This window comes from Callionymus lyra, chromosome 2, assembly GCF_982586985.1.
Source record: "Callionymus lyra chromosome 2, fCalLyr1.hap1.1, whole genome shotgun sequence".
In the NCBI taxonomy this organism is placed as follows: domain Eukaryota; kingdom Metazoa; phylum Chordata; class Actinopteri; order Syngnathiformes; family Callionymidae; genus Callionymus; species Callionymus lyra.
The window spans coordinates 38901095-38923049 of NC_141819.1; the positions used below are offsets into that span (position 1 = coordinate 38901095).

Below are 21955 nucleotides of genomic sequence, written 5' to 3' on the forward strand. Positions count from 1 at the left end.
ATATTTTCATGACTCATGGTTTATGTATTTTTGATCATAAATAAGTAATCTCAAGAAACTTTGCAGTTTCAATAACAATATATAAGATACAAGAAAAGAGGTCCCAGTGAATCACAATGAGTGACGGTGCCAAGGAAAAAAACTTCCTCTTCACACGCAGAAACCTTGAGTAGAACCAGACTCCAGACTGGTATGAACAGTCTTCCACTATGTGATCGGCTAGGGCAGATGGTTATGTTTACCAAACCATCGTCGGAGTGCGATATTATCCTTTCTATCTTGGGGGCTCAACATATCTTATTTATCTCTCTGTTTTACACTTATTGGAAGTCTTTGTATAATTGTTGACATTCATAATCTGTTACTTATCTTATCTTGAACACTGACATCTTTATAAACCAGCATATCGGCTAGAAGGTTTTTGATTTCGAGCCAACCATCCAGCGGGCCACATAAAAGGATTAATTTGGACCCTGGGCCTTAAGTTGTTTTTGCTACTCAGTGATCATATCTTATAGTGAGCGCTGACCTCAAACCTTCTGACCTTTAATATGGTCGTCGACGAGGTCAAAGGCTGTGCTGGTCAATATCATCTCAGAAACATAATCCAGAAATCTTTAGGGAAGAAAAAATATTTATGATGTCGATCACGGCCTCACCTGGACTAATGAAGCCCACTCAGCTCTGGCGTAATAATGTGGTCGCTAATGCTTACGAGCCAAGCAGGAGTTTGTCTTCACGGTCTGTTGTCCACCGATCACGGCGCCTCGCCCATTATCCCCGACCAGTTATCTCCTTCAGTATCATTTGTGTGAACGCAGAGATGTCAGATTCCTTATCGAAATACTTTCCTGCTCCATTGTCAAGGAACTGAAAATACATAGTTAATTTAAGAGTAAGATACTGAGTTCTAGGCCAATCTATTCCCTCTACTCTTACAGACAATATTGTGACAGTATTGGTTAATATTAGTGTTTTGACCTGTTTGTTCCTAAATATCACTTTATTAAAAAAAGTTTATCTTGAAATAAGTCCACAAAAGATTTCAAAATAACATAAAACTAGTAAAAAGAGTATTAAAATAAGAAACTCGACTAGTCATACATGGAACAGAAATACATTTGCATTATATTTTCATACATTTTCATACATGTCTTAAATCTGTTCTTGTAAGATCACCTCAGTGTTAAAGTGGGCAAACAAGTCTTCAGAATCAAAATCAGAAAACTTTTGTTGCCAGCGTTGTAAAGACAACACAGGATCCTTTGTCCCAGCTAGCCAGGGTGAGTTTTCATTGGATCAGAGATAAGGGACACCCTGGAAAGGAAACTGTTACAACCTGAGGGTTACAGACTCAACATAACTTTACCATTTCTTTGATAGATTTTGCAGCTTCAACCTCCTCAAATGAGGGAGAAATCATTTAACATATAGCTGGAGGGGTCATTGGTCACATGACTGAGAAGGAATGACGTAATAAGGGCAGAACTCCGCCCATTACCAATAAGAGGAATCCTAAATGAACTCATGTGGTCAGCATTCAGTCCCAAAATAACTTCACCTCTGGTGTCGTTTGATGATAAATGACGCTGGAATGTTTCTCGTCAGAGTCTAAATAAATCAACGTGTCGACTCCCCTGGGTCTTGATGTGATGTCAGCGCTGCCTGTAAACACCACCCGTTCAGCACCGATTCAATAGTCGACATGACGAAGACATACCGTTGTTTTTAGGCCAATTCCCGATGATGTAATTACTGCATGAGCGAGTAATACGAGTGAGTGGGTTTAAACCTTCTGCGCCGTCAATAAAACCAGTGAGAAGAAGCAACAATGAGAAAAGACAAAACTCATTTTCTGGACCGAAGACAAAGGTGGTGGTAAACACTGTGATTGCGGTCTTCACAGTCCAGTTGAGTCGAGTAATGGTCCTGAGGGGAGTTGCAGGGTTTCATCAAGACCCTGCAGAGAGATGGAAGGTGAAGGAAACTTTTGCATCTTAATTAGTTTGGAAAACAAACATAAAAGATGATAACATTAGTGGAGTTGTGTCTGATTCCACCTGGATATTTTGAAGGACACATCCTTCTCTTGTATGGCCTCTCACCACTGCTGTGTTCAACATAATAAACTGTGGTGACAACATGCCTTGTTGGAGTTGAAGGGGGTCTTGTGTTATCTCAGGGTCAAGAAAAAACGTAGTGTATGCAGTGGTGGTGATCAATCACCTTGACCCAGAAGCAACACAAGGGATACCACAAACACATTTGTTTTCAGGCATTCGGGTCACCTTGACTTGAAGTGTCAAGTTTGTTCTGAGTTGATAAAAACGTATTTTTCTTACTCAGTGATCTCAAGTCTATTTATTATCAAACATTAAAACATTGTATTTTTTGCTAATTAATTGAATAGATATATAAAACTTTATTGATCCCTCTAAGTGTGTTTTTATTAGTATGATTCGGTGACTTATGGACTTCTGTGAGATTCTACACACACTTCTACACACAAATATACTGGAAATTGGAAGTATAGGATTATTCATGGGGGTCTTCCGCCCCCCTTTTCTGCCCAAAATAAGGTTTCAGAAATTCTGGTAATATCCCTTATTTAACATGTAATACATATGGTTTAACTCTCCAATGTAACATTCTCACAGGGGTATTCTGCCCCCCTTGAAACTTTACTGAGAGGTCAGTATTCTCTAGTATTAACATCTTCTGCCTGCCCCCTTCCTAGTCTTACAATTATCAATAATCTTTATTACTATTTATCTCCATCTCGTCAAAATGTTACTTTATTTTAAGGGCTTTCTTCTGCCCCCTATCCGCCCACTGTTACATGGTTTACATCTCATCAGAATTGTACATATGTGAATTTTCATGGGGGTCTGCCCCCTTACATTTAACAAAGGGAGCTGGAATTTTTTAAATATCCCTTATTTAGTAAGTAAAACTGACACCCCCCCTCACAGAGAAACCCTTTGAATTGTCAAGGATATTTTGTCTCGATCCAAATTGGATGGATTTTAATTTCAACCGGAGTTTCTGCCCCCCTACATTTAACTTTTAACCATTGACCTGAAGACTTGGAATACTCCAATTACTAGTATGGTATACGAAGGGCTTACGTTTGATCTTAACAGGACATACTTTAATCTTCCGATTCCATGTGTCATATTTTGAGTTGAATCCCACCCATGATCTGGACATGTGCTTCCTCTAAAAGCTTTTCCTGCTCAAGCACTGAGCCCACTTTATTCAAGATAACCAACGACGTCCATTTCCATTTGCACATTTGTCCAAATAAGTCCGGGGGATTGCACAAACAGAGGGAAAGAGCAGCTCCCGGAGGACACAGCGCCGCTTCCTGTTACACACACAGTAAAAAGGGGAAACGATTAGGTCTCTATTTGGTCTTATCTGACACACACTAATATGAACAGAGTGCTGCGTCTGCTGTGTTTGCTAAACCTGGAGACGAACCAGGTGATTGACGGCGGGACTCCAGCACATGGCCATAATCCTGAGTGTTTTAAATGCCACTAAAAGGGGCCCCTACGTCAGTGAAGGAGCCAGATCTGGACATATTTATTTAGATGTCTCACATGTGTCTAATCCAGGAGAAAACACGCTTTAATTTATTATTATTATTTTATTTATTATTTATTATCGTCAGGCCTGATTGGAGGACTAGTTACAGTTACAAACTACAGAATCAATTTCTTTTATGTGAACATTTTATGAGTTACAGATTAATGTAACTTGTACTTCAAAGGATCAACACTGTTAAGTGAAAAGTTGTAAATAACATTGTTTTTTTACTCCATTGTTATTATTAATCTAAACTTGTTATTTCTTATGCTTATAGAGCATTTTTGTGTCATTAACTAAATGATCAGTTTTTGTGTTCACTATTCTACTTTTGAGCCTCCAGCAAACCATAGAGTTGTTTGAGCATTGGTTGAACGTTGAGATAAAATTGACGGCAACACTTTTCCCTGCTTGCTATGTATAGCATTGTCATTGGGGACCAAAAAGCCAATCATAAACAAGCTTTTTCTGGCCTCTGTGATGGGTTGGCTTTTTTGGTACCAATGTGGAGCAATGAGGAAGAGATCTGGAGCTTGTAATCCATGCCTTTGTGTCTTCTCGTCTGGACTACTGCAACAGTTTGCTTTCATGTCTTAACAAGAAGGAGTTGTCTCGCCTGCAGTTGATTCAGAACTCTGCAGCGAGAATTCTGACCCGCTCAAGTAGAAGAACTCACATTTCTCTGATCCTTAAATCTCTTCACTGGCTGCCAGTTTCTTTCAGGATCAACTTTAAAATCCTAGTTCTTACTTTCAGAGCTATTCATGGTCAGACTCCTCCTTACATCACTGATCTGATCCAGACTTACACCCCAGACTGAGCGCTCTAAATTACTTACTTACATTAATTAAAAACAAAATGTTGTTTTGTTTTTTGTTTGCTCAAACGTTTTGATTGTTTACTGGAGTATAAACTGTCACGAGAACGCAACATCAGTTTTATGACCAAAGAAACTCCGTAGTGGAGAGAATGTATTACTAAAGCCTTAGTGATACATATGGTTTAAGTTAAATCAAAATTAGAGGCAGTTATGTTTTTAAATGGTCTTCTGGTTCCTTTGCACATCCGTCTTTGACCTGAACCTTCAAACCTTTACCGAGGTCAGTAGTCCAGTAGGTATTCTGTCTTCATCCTTTTTCTGTTCTTTTGTCAAATTTAATCTATCAAACATCGAAGTAGTTGATCCACACTAACATGCTAGACAATGAAATTGTCACTTTCGTGCTCAAAATCTCTAAATGCTGGCTCAGTTTTATGATGGGGGGCTTTTAAAGGGGGTTGTGCGGTAAGGCTGGACTCGCCTCAGTGCTTGTCCAATACAATCAATCATTGAAGTAATTGCGACATGTATGAAACATGAAACTACATGTCTGCTCGCCAGATAAATCCATCTGCAATTGGGGTTGTGCCTCCATTGCTTCTCTGAGGACTGTCAGAGGACACTCGTGTTCGGTGCGAGAGGAATTGCAGAGGTTTGTTTTCTTAAATTCATCCAACAAGACGGCAGTTTGTGTATCAATCACGTTGACTCGCTGGCTCAGAGGGGTTTTGTGGGAGCGAGTGCCGTACATCAAGATTGCCTTTTAAAAAAATCATGAGACGCCAGTACTGGCTGGGGGGTGAAGGAAGGATAAATAGAAAAGGCTTGGACAGGATGATGTAAATCCAGCCCTCCAAAATCAAAGTTGAATTATGTACTTGTTGATATGACAATGTATAAAGAAGCTGGTGATTAAGATAACATAAGAAACAAGAGTTATTTGATGTCAACAATACAAGCAACTGGAATTTGTTCCAGTTACATTTTTCGTTTGATCTAAAATGAGCAGAAGTCAACCGAATAGATTCATATTCATATTCACGAGATTTGCCCTCCTAATAGTCGCTTTAGTTATGTCGCCCTAAAAGGATAGAGTACCTTAACGAGACACCATGAACTCCGCTTAGCCCTTAGGCTTCATTAATAAGTCTAGAACTAAATGAAAGCTGTAAAACATGTTGACGTTTGCAGGACTTATATAAAGCCCCAAAAAAAATCTCCATTTGATGAATGTTCTTCATCAGCCAAAACATGACGTTCTCATTATTACCAATAACACCAGAGGTATTTGTTCAACATCTCCAATATGCTGTCAATACCGAGATGTCGTCATGAAAGCTCTGACTCGCAGAGATAAATGATGTCTCCGGGTTGTAATAAAAGGGTAATTACGGACATCTGTCTCCGTCATGAGAGACCACCGACGGGATGGAGGAACCACCTCACTGATCACTGAAAATCCTTTTTATTGCCGTTTTGAAAATCATATCCAACAGTAGAGCGTCAAGTCGACACAAAGAGGACGGTCAAGAAAGAGTGGACTCGTACGACAAAAACAAAGTACAGGAGGACAAACTCACTGTATATAATGGATTAAACCACTAAATGATGTAAATTATTTATCCTTTTTCTATTGAGCATCTTGAGTGACATGACCGGATGTGCTTTTGTGGAAACTTTATTGTTACAAAAAAAAGGTCATGTCACTTTGAGGACTCCATACTTAGACTTAAATTAGTCCTTAAATTTCCCAGATGTGGTACATATATTCTTAGGAACATTACTGAGAATGTAAACAAATGAAAACGGTCACAATGGTGAGTCTTATATAATGTAGTTATTAGAAGTAATAACCATCACACCGCACGATCTCACAAATCAATGAATTCTGATCAACTCAAACACACCTGCATTGTGTCGCTCATTCCTTAAATAAACGTGAGGAACTTAAACATTTTTACAATAACTGTAACCGTGTGCAACTTCATGTCAGAATTATGAAGTAACTTAAAAGCATCTTTCAAATCAAGTTGGCTGCATCGCAGGAAGGTTAAATCATGGACTTATTCTTGGATAAATAAGGTTAAGATAAGGTTGTTCTAGATCATCACATCAGGGATCACAAATCAAACAGAACATTACACCTGAAACCAGAAACCAGAGCATTATTCCAAAATGCTGACGGGGTCATGACGAAGCGCCATGATGGAGATTTCCAAACGATTCGTCATGCACCAAAGAATGATCATGTCAAACAATAAGTGTTTGTATATAATCGCTGTTATTCCATAGGAAGTGTTTTGTCCGGAGCGGTCGTCACTTCCCCCTGCAGCAGCGTCTGCACCATCTTGGGCACGAACGCCTCCAGGAAGTGAAAGAAATCCTGGAACACCCCTGAGGCGTCGCTGCGAGGCTCCATCTTCAACACAGCCGCCGTGTTCTCGGTGCCGCCCACTATTTGAGGGCGGACCTTGAACTCCAGGGGTTCCTTGAGCTCCGGCTCCTTTTGGAGGATGTGAGCGGTGACCTGCGACTCCACGACCACGCAGCTTCCCTCTGGCCTCGTGTCCGCGTCCTTGATCAGCTCCCGCCTCACCTTCCTCCGGCCGGCCCAGACCACGTGACTCTGAACCCAAACCCACTCGCACTTGTTCTTCCCGGGGATTCTCTGCTTCTTACTCTGAGGCGACTCCGACGGGTCACTGTCAGAAGATAACGACCTCTTGACCCCCAACACCACCTCACAGGACTCACCCACACTTTCCATGCTGTCATTGGCTGACGTGTCGAGTGACGCCTCCTTGTGAGGGTCCTGGACGAAGCCCGAGTCCGTCCCGGCACACGAGTGACACTTGAGGACATGAGAGAAAACCTCCTCCACAGCCGAACAAACCTTCTGGAACCACAACATCCTGAATCCATCTCCGGCCTCGTGGAGTTCCTGGCGAAGCTCCTCCGCCAGCTGCGCTAACTTGAAGGGGATGTTGATGGTCATCTGCTCCACTTTGGTCTGCGGGGAGTTGCCCTCCGGGTTGAACAAGCGCACCAACCCCCACGACTTCCCCTTGGTGGACTTGCGCTGGTACTGCAGGCTGCGGCAGTACTTCTCCGCTTCCTGACACTCCCTTTGGAAGCTTCGCTGGGAGCGCTCGCTCAGATTTCCCGCGACGTTGTGTGAAAGCTCGAACGGGTCCAGGAGATTCATGGGACCCAGTTTCGGCCCTCTAGTGGCCGCTTCCTTTTCCGTGGCTTCGCCGTCTTTGGCGGGACCCAGGAAGTGGGTGATGGGTAGAGCTCGGCCCTCCCTCAGAGATATGACGCTGCTGGCGAAGTCAAACTTGGCGTAAAAGGCGAAGAAGGCGGGCAGAAGTGTAGCTGCGGGGACAGAGTCACCAGATAATCTGATTAGCAACTCAGAGATTTTCCCCGAGTTATGAAGTCATAGATGGACACCTACAGAGCTCCTGAGTGTTGCTGCTGGCGGGGACTGCGATAGGCTGACTAGGGAAGGTGCAGTTCCAACCGTCAATCTCGCACTCCTCCTCTTCACCTGCAACACAGGCATCACACATCCAGGTTAGCGAGCACAGATCATACCATACTTGGGGGACAAATCTTGCCCACCAAGTCATTTTATGGGGCCCACAAGATGGTTTGCTCAAAATCATAGCAGATTAATGTTCATGTTGATGTGTTTAACTATAAACATGCCAGTTTAGATTAGGGACAAAGATTGTCGACATCAACAATACAAGTAAACTGGAATTTATTTGGTGTAGGAGAACAAACAAAGAGATAATTATGACAGATTGAGCCTCCAAGAATCAAAAGACATTATCCCCCTGATACTTCTGGTTATAGATGGTTTGGTAAAAACACGTTTTGTTAATCCCGCAACCTTGATTCTTTAAATATTTTTGCCCCTTGTATAATTGAGTTTGACACATTAATGTCACTAATAACATTAGAAACCTTTATGGTACTTGAAATTGCTTTGATTTGTCCAAAGTAATCCGATTCAAATGAGCTCAAAAGAGCAGTTGGCAGTAGCACTCCTCAACACTTCACACACATTATATGCAGAGGTAGAGCTTGTGCTATAAACAGAGAGTGACAAATCCCTCAAAAGATTTCCAGATCCAGACAGAACTCCACTATATTTGAATAGTCTGCCACGTTTTTAAAGTTACATTTCAAACAGACATGCGGTAACAAAAGCTCCTGCAATAACAAAGCAGAGTAAATAAAGGTCAAAACAAAAAGGTCAAAAGATAATCCAGCCCCATGTGTGATGGAGTTAGTGAGACCTGTGATACCCAATAATGGTAATGAATGATCAATAAATAAATCTTTATCTGTTCACTATGAAAACAAATGTACAACAAAGGTTGCAAAATACCTAAATGTACCATTTATACAGTAAATAATCTGACATAATATAATGAGAAACATAACACGTTTTCATTGATTAAACTATGACACAAACATAATGTTGTCAAATTGATTTAAATAAAAAGTTGAGACTGAGATAAAAATCCTATTTAGAAAAGACGGTTCATTTGAAAAGATATACTTTAGATTATCACATCTATTCTGACAAAGAAAGTATTTAGCTAAATAATAAAAAATATCTGAAAAATCACTATAAGAGTATATTGAAATATATATTGAAAATAATTAAGATAAAAGTCAGCTAAAGGATTCTACAGCAACTACCAAATAAATGTTGAGACATTTTATAAGAATATTAAGATAGAAATCATATCTGTGTACAATGAAATTGTATGTCATCAATACTTCTGAGTAAAAGCTGTAATAAAGTTAATAGGCGATGTGATCGAAGTAACAGTTGACATAAAGGTTTATCTACTCGTCAAATATGTAAAGGGTTATGACAGTGTTGCTCTTACAGGCCAGAGCTTTGAGTTGATCCACCGTCAGCAGGAGAGGAGGGTCACAGTTTTGCAGGAAGAAGATGATGAGCAGAGTCAGAGCGTAATTGTTGAGCAAGGGTCCGGCGCCGCTGGGGTTTCCTGCGCGAGGATGAAAGTTAACAATCAACAACCTGTACTTGACAAGATGAACCTTTGCTTGACATTTTTCAACTTTTGAGAAATAGAAACATCAGAAGATTATTTAGAGACTGGTTGTATAACCTTTAGGTCAGCGAGGTGAATCTAGACTGCTCTTCACTTATCTTTGTACTAAACGCAAATGCAGCAGCTGCATCAGAACTCCTACAACTTAAGACTGATTCAAGACTTTTTTTTTTTAAATAACATTGTAAATCAAATTTGAAATCAACATAATTGTATAACATTAACACAGAATCAGAGGAATTAACATGGAAGTATATCAGTGCTATCTGAATATTTAATGGTTTTGTTTAACATTTCAAACCTTTTTTTTTTAATTGAAATATTGTTTTTAAGTGCCGACTATCACATGATTGGCTGAAAGACTGATCAAGCCAACAATACAACATTTTTATATTGAATTTAAAATGAAAAAAAGGATTGACATTTTTTGGAATTAGAAAACCACACTGTTTAAAAAATGCTAGTAAAATTACTTTAAAATAAAAATAGTGATTTAAAACTTCAGTTTACAAATTATTGAATAAATTATTGAAATAATAATTAATTAATTAATTAATTGGTTAAAAAAACATTTCAATAAGCAAATTCAAAGTTAAACACAACCATTCGAATGGCACTTATATACTTGCACAACTTTTTTTTGCAATTCTCACATAAATATTTCCGCTTCTCGTCCAAGAAGATTTGCTGACGCCTAGTGACCAAATGTTAAAACTTCAGAGGGAAAACTGTTTTACCTGCCAGTTGCTTCTGTTTGGCCCAGTGTCTGATGGTGTAGACCAGAGGTCTCAATCGTTCATCCATCCCTGAGCACAGCTGGAGGAAGCGAGTGTTTCTCACTGCGAGTCTGAGTAGAAATAAAAGTTTGTGGCCACAGAAAAAAAATCGGCCTGGAACCATTAAAACCCACCTATTGTTGGTGGTGATGTCGCCATGCAGGTTGAGCTCGCGGTGCTGGAACTTGACCACAGGAAGCCGAGCGCTGCTCACCAAATGGACTTTGTGCACACTCGGGACACAGCGTCGGAGGATTGCTGCCACCAGCTCCAGAACCTCCGTTGGAGAAGCTGTGGTTAAGTCGATATCAGACAAGATGGAGTCCTCGGAGCGGCCATCATCAGACATTCCCTCTGCAGCCTGTAGGGAACAAAATAAAACACGATGGGATGTGGTTCATAAAAAAATAAATAAAAAACTATCAACATGTCAAACCTGCTCTAATGAGGTCTTGGCCCGAGCCTGGAAGCTCTTGGTATTGTCCAAGTCCAGAATCAAGTCCAGGTCGCAGGATCTGACACCGAAAGTGTTGACAGAGGAGCCAAATGGATGAATGTCACAATCTGCAGGTAGATCACAGAGTGTGTCAGCAATGAGACGAGTAACATTACCCAACAACAACTGCTTCATCTCACCTGGAAAGAACTCCACAAACACTTCCTGCAGCAGCTTTATCAGCAGAGCTCGACCTTTTTTCTCAACCTCTCCCAGCTGGAAACATGCGACGACGTGCTGCATCTGCTCGTTCACCTACAAAGAACATCACTACACTTGAAGTACAACAGAGGTACAATAGTCCTGCGCAACAATATATTAAAACAAGTTGCATGTATCCGTCTAAATAAATGCTACGTCTCTTTTTTACTATAAAATGTTGCTATTTTAGTTTCACAAGACAGGCCGAACAACAGACAAAAGTAAGTGTGATGTGTAAAGAGTGGGGATGTAAGAGCGCCCCCAGTCTACTGTAAATGGAAGCGCTCATATTTACCCAGAGTAATTCCTGTGTAGCACAGGGGTTGCCCACTTTTTTGCAACACTGAGCTACTCCAAGGGCCCCAAGACCATGTGACCCTGAGGGCTACCATCCTTTTGGTACACATTTGTAAAATATATATATATATATATATATATATATATATATATATATTATGGTATCGATATTCCTCTAATTCACTAATCACATTATTGATGATCCAACAAGCACCAATGGGGCAGCAAGAAAGTAAAAACTAAATCAAACATAATAAGCTGTATAAAATATATTTTTGAATAGGCTGCTCCGGTGCCTGTGTTGGTGACCCCTGGTGTAGCATGTTAGCCTTTAAGCTGCTTCTACTACAAACAAGCTTAACATATATCCTTGTTTCAGTTTGGCCAGAACAATTCCTCTTGTCGAGATATGACAACAAGAAGAACATTATAGAATAGCACCACCAAAGTATATGGATTTTTTTGAAGCGCGTCTTTTCAGAAGAAGATAAAGCCACTGAGCTTTAGTTGCTACATTGAAATGGACATACATTTTTGCAGATAACTCTATAACTCACTCTAAAAGGAACGGATTACTCTGAAAATAATACCTACCCTTAGTTTTCATTTTGGGGTTGAGTGGATATTCAGTGATTTATTTTTTATCTTTTCAATTTAATAGAAAATCATTTTCAAAACCGCAGATGGACAGAGACCAGGCGCCTTTCAAACTTTTTTTTCCCTTTTTGCTTTCTTTACTTGTGAAAAAAAACAAAACAATACAAAGTACGTATTCCATTGGTGAAGCCCAAACTAATTTTCTTGTTTTTTGCACAGATTTTCTGTTAATTATTGAAGATCCTCATGTTTACATATTTTAGTGGGGAATCTTTTATTTTAACAACCTAATTGTGGTGACATTTGATGTATAATCGTTTGTTACATTTCTATTCCAGGTGTGTTGTGCAGTGCAACTTAAGGTTTTAAAGTTTAAAAGGTAAATGAAGACATATTATTAAAATGTTTTTTTTATCAATCATATCATCATAATACGCGGGTCTCTCCCCCAGGGAAGTAGTGAAGAAGAAAAAAATGCATATCTGATCGCTACAGCAATATTGAGCTCTTCCATTTTCCCCCCAAATAGTTTGGCCAAATAACCCACTTCACTGATTTAAATGGATTAAAACAAACAAATTGTGGTTTAAGTTTCTAAAACAGTAATATGGGACAGAAATGTATTTTCAATACTTACGCATGACATTTGGCACAGCTTTGGTTTGAGGCGTTCAAAAGCCTGCTGCAGGTTTTTCGGATCGTTCTTCTTTAGGATCAACTTAAACTCCTCCTTTTTTTTGGGTTTCACCCGAAGTCTCAGCCCTCTCAGGCGGTGCTCCGCGCAGGACAGAGCGGCCTCGATGCTCTCCGTCTCGTGGAACTGAACGATTGCAAACACCCCCTTGGAAGAAACAAAAGTTTGAGCAAGACATCAAAGGAAACACAGGATGAGAGAAAATATTGCAATTCATCACCTTATTTTTATCCACGACAACATTGTCGACCGGTCCAAATTGCTGAAAGTATTCAACAAGATCTGGCTGAGCGATGTCAGACTTGAGGCCACTGACAAACACGCTGTGTTCCTCCTGGTCCTTTCTAGTCGCCCTCACTTTGAACAGTGTTGTGTGTTTCCGTCCTTTGATATGCTGATCCACACTTGACACTTTTTAAAAAGAGATTGTAAAAAAAAAAATCACAACTTGAAATTGCCGTCGGCCTTACATTCTATATTTAAGTCAGAGTTGTATTTTCAGAAGTCTTATCTCGTTTTCTGGATAAAGGATCCGCTACAAAATCACTTTCAGATTCTCAAAAACACTATGTTTTGGTGACAAACGTATAAAATAATGAAAGTATTTAGTTATAACTTTTTTAATAATTTGCCCATACAGCTTCATAAAACATGTATATTTTTATTTATTTTTTTAGAATCCCTTATTAGTCCCGCGAGGGGAAATTCGGTAGTGCTTTTTACAGCCATTCACACATACTGATGGGAGTAGGCTGCACACTTGCGCCAAGTTCACCATCAGGAGCAATCAGGGTAAAGTGTCTTAACAATAAATAAACTGTGAGAATAATATTTTTTTGCCAAATGTGATTAAGTCACTATTGATATTGGAAAATAGCTTTTAATTCACATTGAAAAAATGTAATACTAAAAACTAGTTGACTTGTTTTTCATGTTCAGCTGGTCTTAAACTGTAGTGCGAAGTTTAATGTATTTGTACGATAAGTATTGATCATTGTCCTCAAAGTACAGTGCATTGATGCCATACCAATTTCCCAAAATATGTTCCTATTCATATAAAAGAAAAACTTTAATTGTTAGCTAAAAAATCTGGCTTTATTTCAATGTTTAACATAACTTGAACTATAATATAAGTGAGCAATGTCTCATATATCTTTAAAGTGGAAAAACTGATTTATTGTGACCCAAGTGCAACTTATTGATGTCACTCTTCAAAAACACAAAACATGTCATTCATAAATTATCTTCTCCGTATTTTATATGACAATATAACACCTTTTAAGATCTGAAATGTTTTTTATTCTCAATTTGTGATTTTTACTGTATATTCTTTACCATTTGAACGAATATTAAATATTTTCTCTGTTTCAATTATACACTATTTCAAATAAAGACTGTAGCAGCCTTCTTTATTGGTGTCATCTCCGTAAAGTCTGCTATACGAGTGCATGTTGACTTGAGCAAATATAAGTATAATATCCAACATAAAGCTTAACGGAGGTCAAGTCAACATATCGTTTGTTTTTGCTGACTTTACTCACCATTTGGCAAGTTGGTGTTGCAGAGTTCGCAGCGAAAACCTTTCTCTGTGGATTTGATGTCACCATTTGAATCCATAATGCTGGAGTATTGACTTTAATTGTGGATGTATGAGAAAATATGATTAGCAGCCACGCTAGCTCTGCAAGTTCTGCTCAAATCTCCCTCCGTCCAGCAGCGCGTTCGCAGCGCGTTTGCTTCTGTTCCACACCCATTTATGTCCGCCTTGTTTCCCAGGTCTTAAAGGTTCCGCCTCAGAACACCGCAAAATGTTTTGTAATTTCCAACTCTTGAAGAAGCGCACAAATAACATCACAAATATTGACTAATAATTTAAATGTGTTTTCTGAGAATTGTGGAAGTTATTCCCCACGGTGAAAAAAAGTTAAATAGAAATGAATAAAATAAATGAACACAAAGTTAGGTAAACTAATATAGGTTTAAAAAAAAGAATGATAAAAAAGGCACCAGAAGGAAAATAAGGTTGAATTCAGAAGTTATTCAAATGTAGGGAAAGCAACTTCCTTATGATGTTGGCACTTTATAATTTCGGTTTAGGACATGCTCAACATTTTGATGATAGATGGATTGACGAACTCATCATTCATGTGAATTCAGGCGAAATCCAGTGTAACGAGGCAAGAGAGCGACGTTTTGTGTGAGTTGTGATGCATTCACGCCCCAATTCTATGGCGTGGGGCAGGATTACACGTGACTTAATATTGTTTTTTTGAGTTTATCATAAAAATTATTTCGTAAACCTTGTGCCAATACACAAAGACCAGCTACCATTTTACTAACGAGGAGGTTGTTTGCACTACACTAAATAAAGTTCTACCTAACCTTAATAGTAACTGAATGCAACTTTTTTTTCCTTTTGACCTTTTTTTGTATTCATTTTATTATGTTTAACTTATTCTTCACTACGGGAATCGGCTTGCATAGTTGAAGATGTGTCACATAAATGTTTTTTATTAAGAAAGGAGTTTTTCAACCATCATAAAACATATTCTCATAATTTTGTGAAACAATTTCCTAATGAAGTGAACCGGCTATCAGTACCAAACTATTATTGTAATTAAGTACGTAAGTTATGGTTATTTCTAAAGCGCCTTTCTAGACCAGTGTCACAAAGCACTTTAACAATCAAAAAAAATACACTGTTAAAATATATACTTTAAAAGGTCAAGACACATAAGACAAACACAAGAGTGCCAGAAATCAGGAAAAAGCCTGCACAAATAAGAATGTAATTTTCTTTAAACTGTTACCCTTTCGTCTAAGTTCATTTTAAAATTGTTTCATGGGGACTTTAGTATATTTTTATTTCATGCAGTTCTTTATGGGGCCAAGTTTTTTCACAGGCTTCTAACTCAGTTAAATGCATATTGTGAATGAATAAAAACACTTTAAGAGCTTTTAGAGAACAAAGTTTTTGTAAATGGAAGCGTTTTGAATGCATTTATTTGTTATTTGTTCTCTTATTTCTGAAAATCACTAACCAGCAATTGACTTGAAGTGTGATTGCTAAAGTACAAATATTGTAGCATCCCAACCAGATTTCAGACTCCATGAATGACTGATAACCAGTTATGGTTTATGGTTCAAATCTTTATTTTGTTGCATGAACCATGCTCATAGGCACAACGTAAGAGATGAAGATAAAAGAAAAATAAACACATTTTCCAGACACCTTCATTCAACCAAATTATACTAAGTTTAGTTAAACTTAGCGTCACAACATGACCGATATTAATACAATTAAAACAACAAAATGAACCTCTGCTCCTTCCCGCAGGACACTAAATGTCTTTGAGCAGTGGACTCCGTAAATGTTATTACTTCTTGTCAGTGGTTTGCATCAACTCTGAAACGGCTTAACTTTCTCTCATTTACGCGATACATTTACATTATTCGTATAGCGCCTTTCTAGACCAGGGTCACAAAGCGCTTTGACAGTCATGCAATTCACGCACACAATCACATACTGATGGGAGTAGGCTGCAACACATGGCGCCAGCTCTCCCATTAGGAGCAATCAGGGTAAAGTCTCTTGTTCACAAACTCATCTGGAGCTGGGAGCAACCACTCTACCATCTGAGCTATGACGACCCAAAATAAAAGTGCTCTGCAAATTAAACAGGCAAAAAACTGTGCAAACAAACAACACGTGACCATATAAAATTAGAATTAAAATTATTTACAATAAAAAATGTGTTTCATTTACAAATATTATTTATATATGTATATTACTTTAAGATTTTTACAACAAAATTGACAGCAAAAAATATACAACAACAATGTCTGTTAGAGTTTTGTGTAACTATTCAGATATACAATCAAAATCCAAAAAACAATCTAATATCTCTCTTCTAGTCTTACAAATATTAGAAAAACTGAGGTAGTATATTCTACAGAATAAGCTCTGGGCAGTCATAGAGGTAGCCTATTTTCAATGTTTAGTAAGTCCTCACACTGAACATAAAGAAAAAGAAAGGTATGTATTGTTTTACAAATTCTTCTTCTTTATATACAAGTTCTTTCACACCTGTTCTGTGCTATTAAAACAATCTTTGGATGCATAATGCAGCGGAAAAATATAACATTGTTGGTACATCAACCCATGAAATCAATTGACTTTATCATCTCACAACAATTTTAAGTCAAATCTCATTTAAGTTCATGAAGTCAGTAATAAAAATGAAAGAAAAAATTAATAAAGCAGTGATCAATGTCAAATGAATATTTTATAATTCTTTACTTCGTATAGATCATAATACTTCTAAATTATTTCATAATAATATCTCGGAAACATGCAGTGGAGAATTAAAGCCGAAAAACAATATTCTGCCTCTTAGTGTTCTGACCGCTATATAGAGAGATTACTGTACATCATCAATATAAGAAATATTTACTTACTTTAGGCCTAAAAAGATAATTTTTACTCAGTTTAGTTAGAGGGGTGTTTAATGTGCGTCCTTCCTTTTATTACCCAATTTTGAACTGAGACCAATGATGTCATATCTGATGATTGTCAGAGGTTGCAAGGTGACCCTCAAGGTTTTACAGTTCTTTTGTGTATTCCATAGATATATTTAAACTCCAGTTGTCTAGTGTTACGAGTCTCACATGGGATATATTGTGGTGTAATACCTGTATGTGCCTTTTAAGACTTTTTAGTGTAAATCCTCATGTGTCTCTTCAGATTCGCACAGGTTGTAAAACCTTTACCACACTGCGAGCAGATGTAGGGTTTTTCTCCAGAGTGAACTCTCACGTGTATCTTGAGGGCTCCACAGGTTGAAAAACCTTTACCACATTGCAAGCAGATGTAGGGTTTTTCTCCACTGTGAACTCTCATGTGTATCTTAAGGGCTCCACTGGTTGAAAACCCTTTACCGCACTGTGAGCAGACGTAAGATTTTTCTCCAGTGTGAATTCTCATGTGTTTCTTCAGATCTCCACAACCTGTAAAACATTTACCACACTGAGAGCAGATGTAAGGTTTTTCTCCAGTGTGACCGCTCATGCATTTCTTCAGGTGATCACTGCATGCAAAACTTTTGCCACACTGAGAGCAGACATAAGGTTTTTCTCCATTGTGAACTCTCATGTGTTTCTTCAGGTTATCATTGCATGTAAAACCTTTACCACACTGTGTGCAGACATAAGGTTTTTCTCCAGTGTGAATTCTCATGTGTTTCTTTAAATTTCCACAGCATGTAAAACCTTTACCACATTGTGAGCAGATATATGGTTTTTCTCCAGTGTGAACTCTCTCGTGTATCTTGAGGCATTCATTGGTTGTAAATCCTTTAAAACATCGAGAGCATATATAAGGTTTTTCTCCAGTGTGAATTCTCACGTGTATCTTCAGGTGATCACTGCATGTAAAACCTTTACCACACTGTGAGCAAATGTAGGGTTTTTCTCCAGTGTGAAATCGCATGTGTATCTTGAGGCCCTCAGTGGTTGAAAAACCTTTACTACACTGTGAGCAAATGTAAGGTTTTTCTCCAGTGTGAATCCTCATGTGTTTCTTCAGATCTCCACAGACTGTAAAACCTTTACCACACTCTGAGCAGACGTAAGGTTTTTCTCCAGTGTGAATTCTAATGTGTGTCTTCAGGTTATCATTGTATGTAAAACCTTTACCACACTGAGAGCAAATGTAGGGTTTTTCTCCAGTGTGAATTCTAATGTGTGTCTTCAAGGCTCCTTTCTGTGAAAAACCTTTACCACACTGAGAGCAAATATAGGGTTTTTCTCCAGTATGAATTCTCATGTGTTTCTTCAGGACTACTTTCTGTGAAAAACCTTTACCACACTGTAAGCAAATGTAGGGTTTTTCTCCAGTGTGAATTACCATGTGTATCTTCTTATGGCTTTTTGACGGACATTCAGAGCAGATCAGTGTTTGTTGATCATCTTCCTTCTTGATGAAAGAAACCATCAGATTCTGATTCTGAACCGAGGTTGAAGTTGTCTTAGTGTTGCTGGTTTCTCTCCAGTCTTCACTGTCATCAGTGTCTGATTCAGAAGACGGTGACCTCTGGTGGTCAGAGAGTAGATCTGAAGTCAAGTCAGTGACTGGTTCTGGTCCTTCACATTTGTCAACATCAACTTCCGTTTTAATGTGTTGAATTGACATGCTGGTCAGAGACTGTCCTTCATCTTCATCTATAATCTTCTCATGGACAGAAGTGAGGTAGAGCTTGGTGGAAACTTCATCTTCTCTTTTGACGACGGAAGGTTCTTGTCCCTCATGGCTCAGACTGAAGATGCACTCCTGCTGCTCCATAGAAACTTCTTCCTTCACCAGTGGCTGCTGAACATCTGCAGGGACACAAACACACTTGAGTCACTAAACAATAGAGAGGACTGCAGACCTCACCTCACAGACCCCACCACCTCCTCTCAAGGAACTAAACTGCAGACTGTTACCTATCTCAAGCTACTAGTTCTAAGGTCAAAGTTTCTCGTCCTGACGTCAAAGTGTCTTTGTCCGTTCTTCAAAAAAAATGTCATGTCCCTTTAGGGGCCACCTGGGGATAGAGCTTTTGTTTTTTGCAAAACATATTTATAGTTACACGTCTATGAGAGCATAGACTTCGCTATGCTATCAAAGAAGTTGGGATAGAGCTATATACTTTAATAATCTTAGAAAGAGAGATGGTAATAAATCAATATTCATGAAACTCATTAAAGGAAGTAAAGAACTAGGATGGAAACAGTCATGATTTAGGCACCATAGTCCAGAATGCTCATTTGTCCTCCATTTTGGAGTTGCACTTACACCTTTGGATCTCTACAGTATATAAAGAATACAGTGGTAGAAATACTTTTTTTCAATGTTCTGCAAAATAGCAGGAAGTCAAAAATTTGTTCCGCAATTTGAAAATGTCTTCTGCAAATACACAAACCTCCATAATACAACCTTTTCAACCTAATTGTGCTTAGATTAACATCATATACAGCTTTGTAATCCATAACATTACCGTAACTCTTTATTCTATCGCTCTACTTTTATTAACCAATTTATAAATGTACTAGTCATCACACCCACACATCATCCTTTCGAAAATCATGTATTTTCATGTTACAGCTTGAATAAAAATGAAAACAATGTAAACAAACCTACAATTAAAGAACTAGAACTAGTCAGACTCAGACGTAATATAACAACTGGAAATACTTTAAAAAGTGTGGCGTAAACATTTATATTTATTATATATATATATACTTTCCCAGACACACCTGAAGCACACGTCTTGATTCAAATTACGAACTGATGTGAGGATGCAAACATGTTGAAAACACTTTAGGCTGGTTCAGTTTGTGACACTTTGTGATATAATAATCGCATTTTTTGCTGGACAGCATTTGCAAAAGATAGTCTTTTGGTCCACGTCCGACCTATTACAAGAAGGTTCCAGACGTTGTTTGGGCTATTAACTGGTATAGCAGTATATGAAAAATGAATATCGTAACGAAATTAAAGATCGTTTTTTGGTACAGTAACCACCCAGCACTTCTTCACGGATGTATCTATTTAATGTGACTGTGAATGTGAATCAGGTTTTTTTTTACTTATATAGACTGATTTTATTCCGGGAGGGGGGACATGATGGTGCATTTAGGGTGCCTCTGGAATCGACATTACAAATGCAAAAAGGCTAAGGCTGATGTATTGTGACTTCACCCGCAAATTAAATCCAATGCACCTTGAATCTATCGATGCAGCTGTATGTTACATGTTTGTAATCTCCATATCCTCCAAAATATCCTGCTGGGGCAGGAACAGAAAACAAGAGGGAGTCAGCCATTCACTGTGACTGAATGTTGAAAAGATGCACCTCGTGTTGAATGGTCAAAACATCACACGTTTTTGAGCAAAAGTAGGAAAGATGATTTTAATTCGTAATACACATTTTACTTTGTAAATATATTAGACACACAAAACCAGTGGTATGAAAAATGATCACATGTTAGTTAACATGTACTTTTGTAATTTATAAAAAAATTATAACTTTTTTCCCCTTAACTTCAATAACAATTCAAGATATCAATTGCAACCAAATGTCTCCAAATATCTTTCAAGTAGTCACTCATGATGAGTCAAAGGTGAGACCAGGGCAACGCGGCACCATTAGCCACCACAGCAAGTCTCAGGTCTCAGGAACCCCAAGCCCAATTCCGCCACCAACAGCCATGGTAACCAAACCCCACCGCGCGCGGCCGGACCCCGTCAGAGTCCACCAGGGACGAGATCAGAAGAAAAAAGAAAAGAAAACTTTATGAATTACAAAAAAATATATACAATTTTGGTGAAAATTACTTTTTCTACCATTTGATTAGTGTGTCAATTATTTTTTGGCTTTCATTTCACTATTTTGTTTTATAGTATTGATTATCTCACAATTCAAAATTCTGTCTATTGTGTTAACTTGTTGACGGTCCCTAAGACGCGCAGCTGGAGCTGACACGTCTCTCTTCAGATCGAGTGGCCGCGATCACTGCGCTGTCCTCGGGTCCCGAGCGGCCAAAACTCGCCCGGTTCCGGAGCAAATATTAGTTGTATATCCAATATCAAGCTTACTTTACAGCAGCAGGGCTCAGGCCATATGGATAAGCAGGATACAGAGGACAGAGACAGCAAAAAAATTGACTGCTATGTAATGACTTTCGGTTTGATATTCACCAGTTATAAGACGTGGTTCTAACTGACTTGTGTTGTTTAGATTTAGTATTTGCTTGTAAAGAACTAGAATGTTTATTATTGCAGTTATTCAAACCGAACATGTCATTCACATGTACCTGGTCTCTTGGTGAGGATTGTCTGTCGTTCCATATTTCGTCTACAACTGAGTAGCGTGAAGGTAAAACAGCAGCTTGAAGGAATCTTCCAAACTCTCCGGACTTTTTCCTCCGCAGAAATATCCACGAGTAGAAGAACCGGAGAGACTGGCTCAAAATCGAGGAAGCACAAAATGGATGCTCAGTGTAAGATCGGCTGCCTTCTTATCCACGCTGCGCATGTGCGGTAGCGACGACATCAGAATATTGAATGGTTGAATTTGTTATATTTTAATTTCAATTCTTCTAAAAAAATATATTGGAATATTTTTTTTATTAAATATAAAAACAAATTATATTGTTCTAATTCCCTAATTCTAATCTGTTTATCTTAGTCAGTTAATGTGTGAACACGTTTATCATTCGGAGTCGCGGGTAGAAAACCTGCTCTCGAACTTTGTCATGTGATGTCATGTTTTAGAATTAGCTCATATCTGGTGAGACAGTCTATATAACTCTTGGTCTGTGAAAAAAAAGTCACTTTCTTCT

The 21955-nt window shown here is 38.5% G+C and overlaps 2 protein-coding genes across 2 annotated transcripts; both read right to left on the reverse strand.

Annotated features, from left to right (window-relative positions):
- Positions 1-5860: 5860 nt before the first annotated feature.
- Positions 5861-14281, reverse strand: tut1 (terminal uridylyl transferase 1, U6 snRNA-specific). The gene is made up of 10 exons (XM_087785079.1): positions 14113-14281; positions 12792-12982; positions 12515-12718; positions 10923-11037; positions 10723-10850; positions 10421-10647; positions 10248-10357; positions 9322-9444; positions 7869-7961; positions 5861-7786 (listed from the first exon to the last, which is right to left on the reverse strand). The coding sequence occupies exons 1-10, from the start codon at positions 14186-14188 to the stop codon at positions 6693-6695; spliced, it is 2361 nt and encodes a 786-aa protein (XP_087641205.1). The 5' UTR covers positions 14189-14281; the 3' UTR covers positions 5861-6692.
- A 1445-nt stretch (positions 14282-15726) lies between these two features.
- LOC148086923 (uncharacterized) lies at positions 15727-21605 on the reverse strand. Its single transcript, XM_087785081.1, has 2 exons — positions 21428-21605; positions 15727-18946 (listed from the first exon to the last, which is right to left on the reverse strand). The coding sequence occupies exons 1-2, from the start codon at positions 21459-21461 to the stop codon at positions 17277-17279; spliced, it is 1704 nt and encodes a 567-aa protein (XP_087641207.1). The 5' UTR covers positions 21462-21605; the 3' UTR covers positions 15727-17276.
- Positions 21606-21955: the final 350 nt, after the last annotated feature.

Bases quoted from the DNA above. Each gene is read 5' to 3' on its own strand.
- tut1 (XM_087785079.1), bottom strand. From the start codon at position 14,188: ATGGATTCAAATGGTGACATCAAATCCACAGAGAAAGGTTTTCGCTGC. The intron at 12,983-14,112 runs GTGAGTAAAGTC...CTTTTTAAAAAG, and splicing joins CAACACCAACTTGCCAAATG to TGTCAAGTGTGGATCAGCAT. The intron at 10,851-10,922 runs GTGAGATGAAGC...ATCTACCTGCAG, and splicing joins GTTTGTGGAGTTCTTTCCAG to ATTGTGACATTCATCCATTT.
- LOC148086923 (XM_087785081.1), bottom strand. From the start codon at position 21,461: ATGGAACGACAGACAATCCTCACCAAGAGACCAG. The intron at 18,947-21,427 runs GTACATGTGAAT...GTGTCCCTGCAG, and splicing joins AATCCTCACCAAGAGACCAG to ATGTTCAGCAGCCACTGGTG.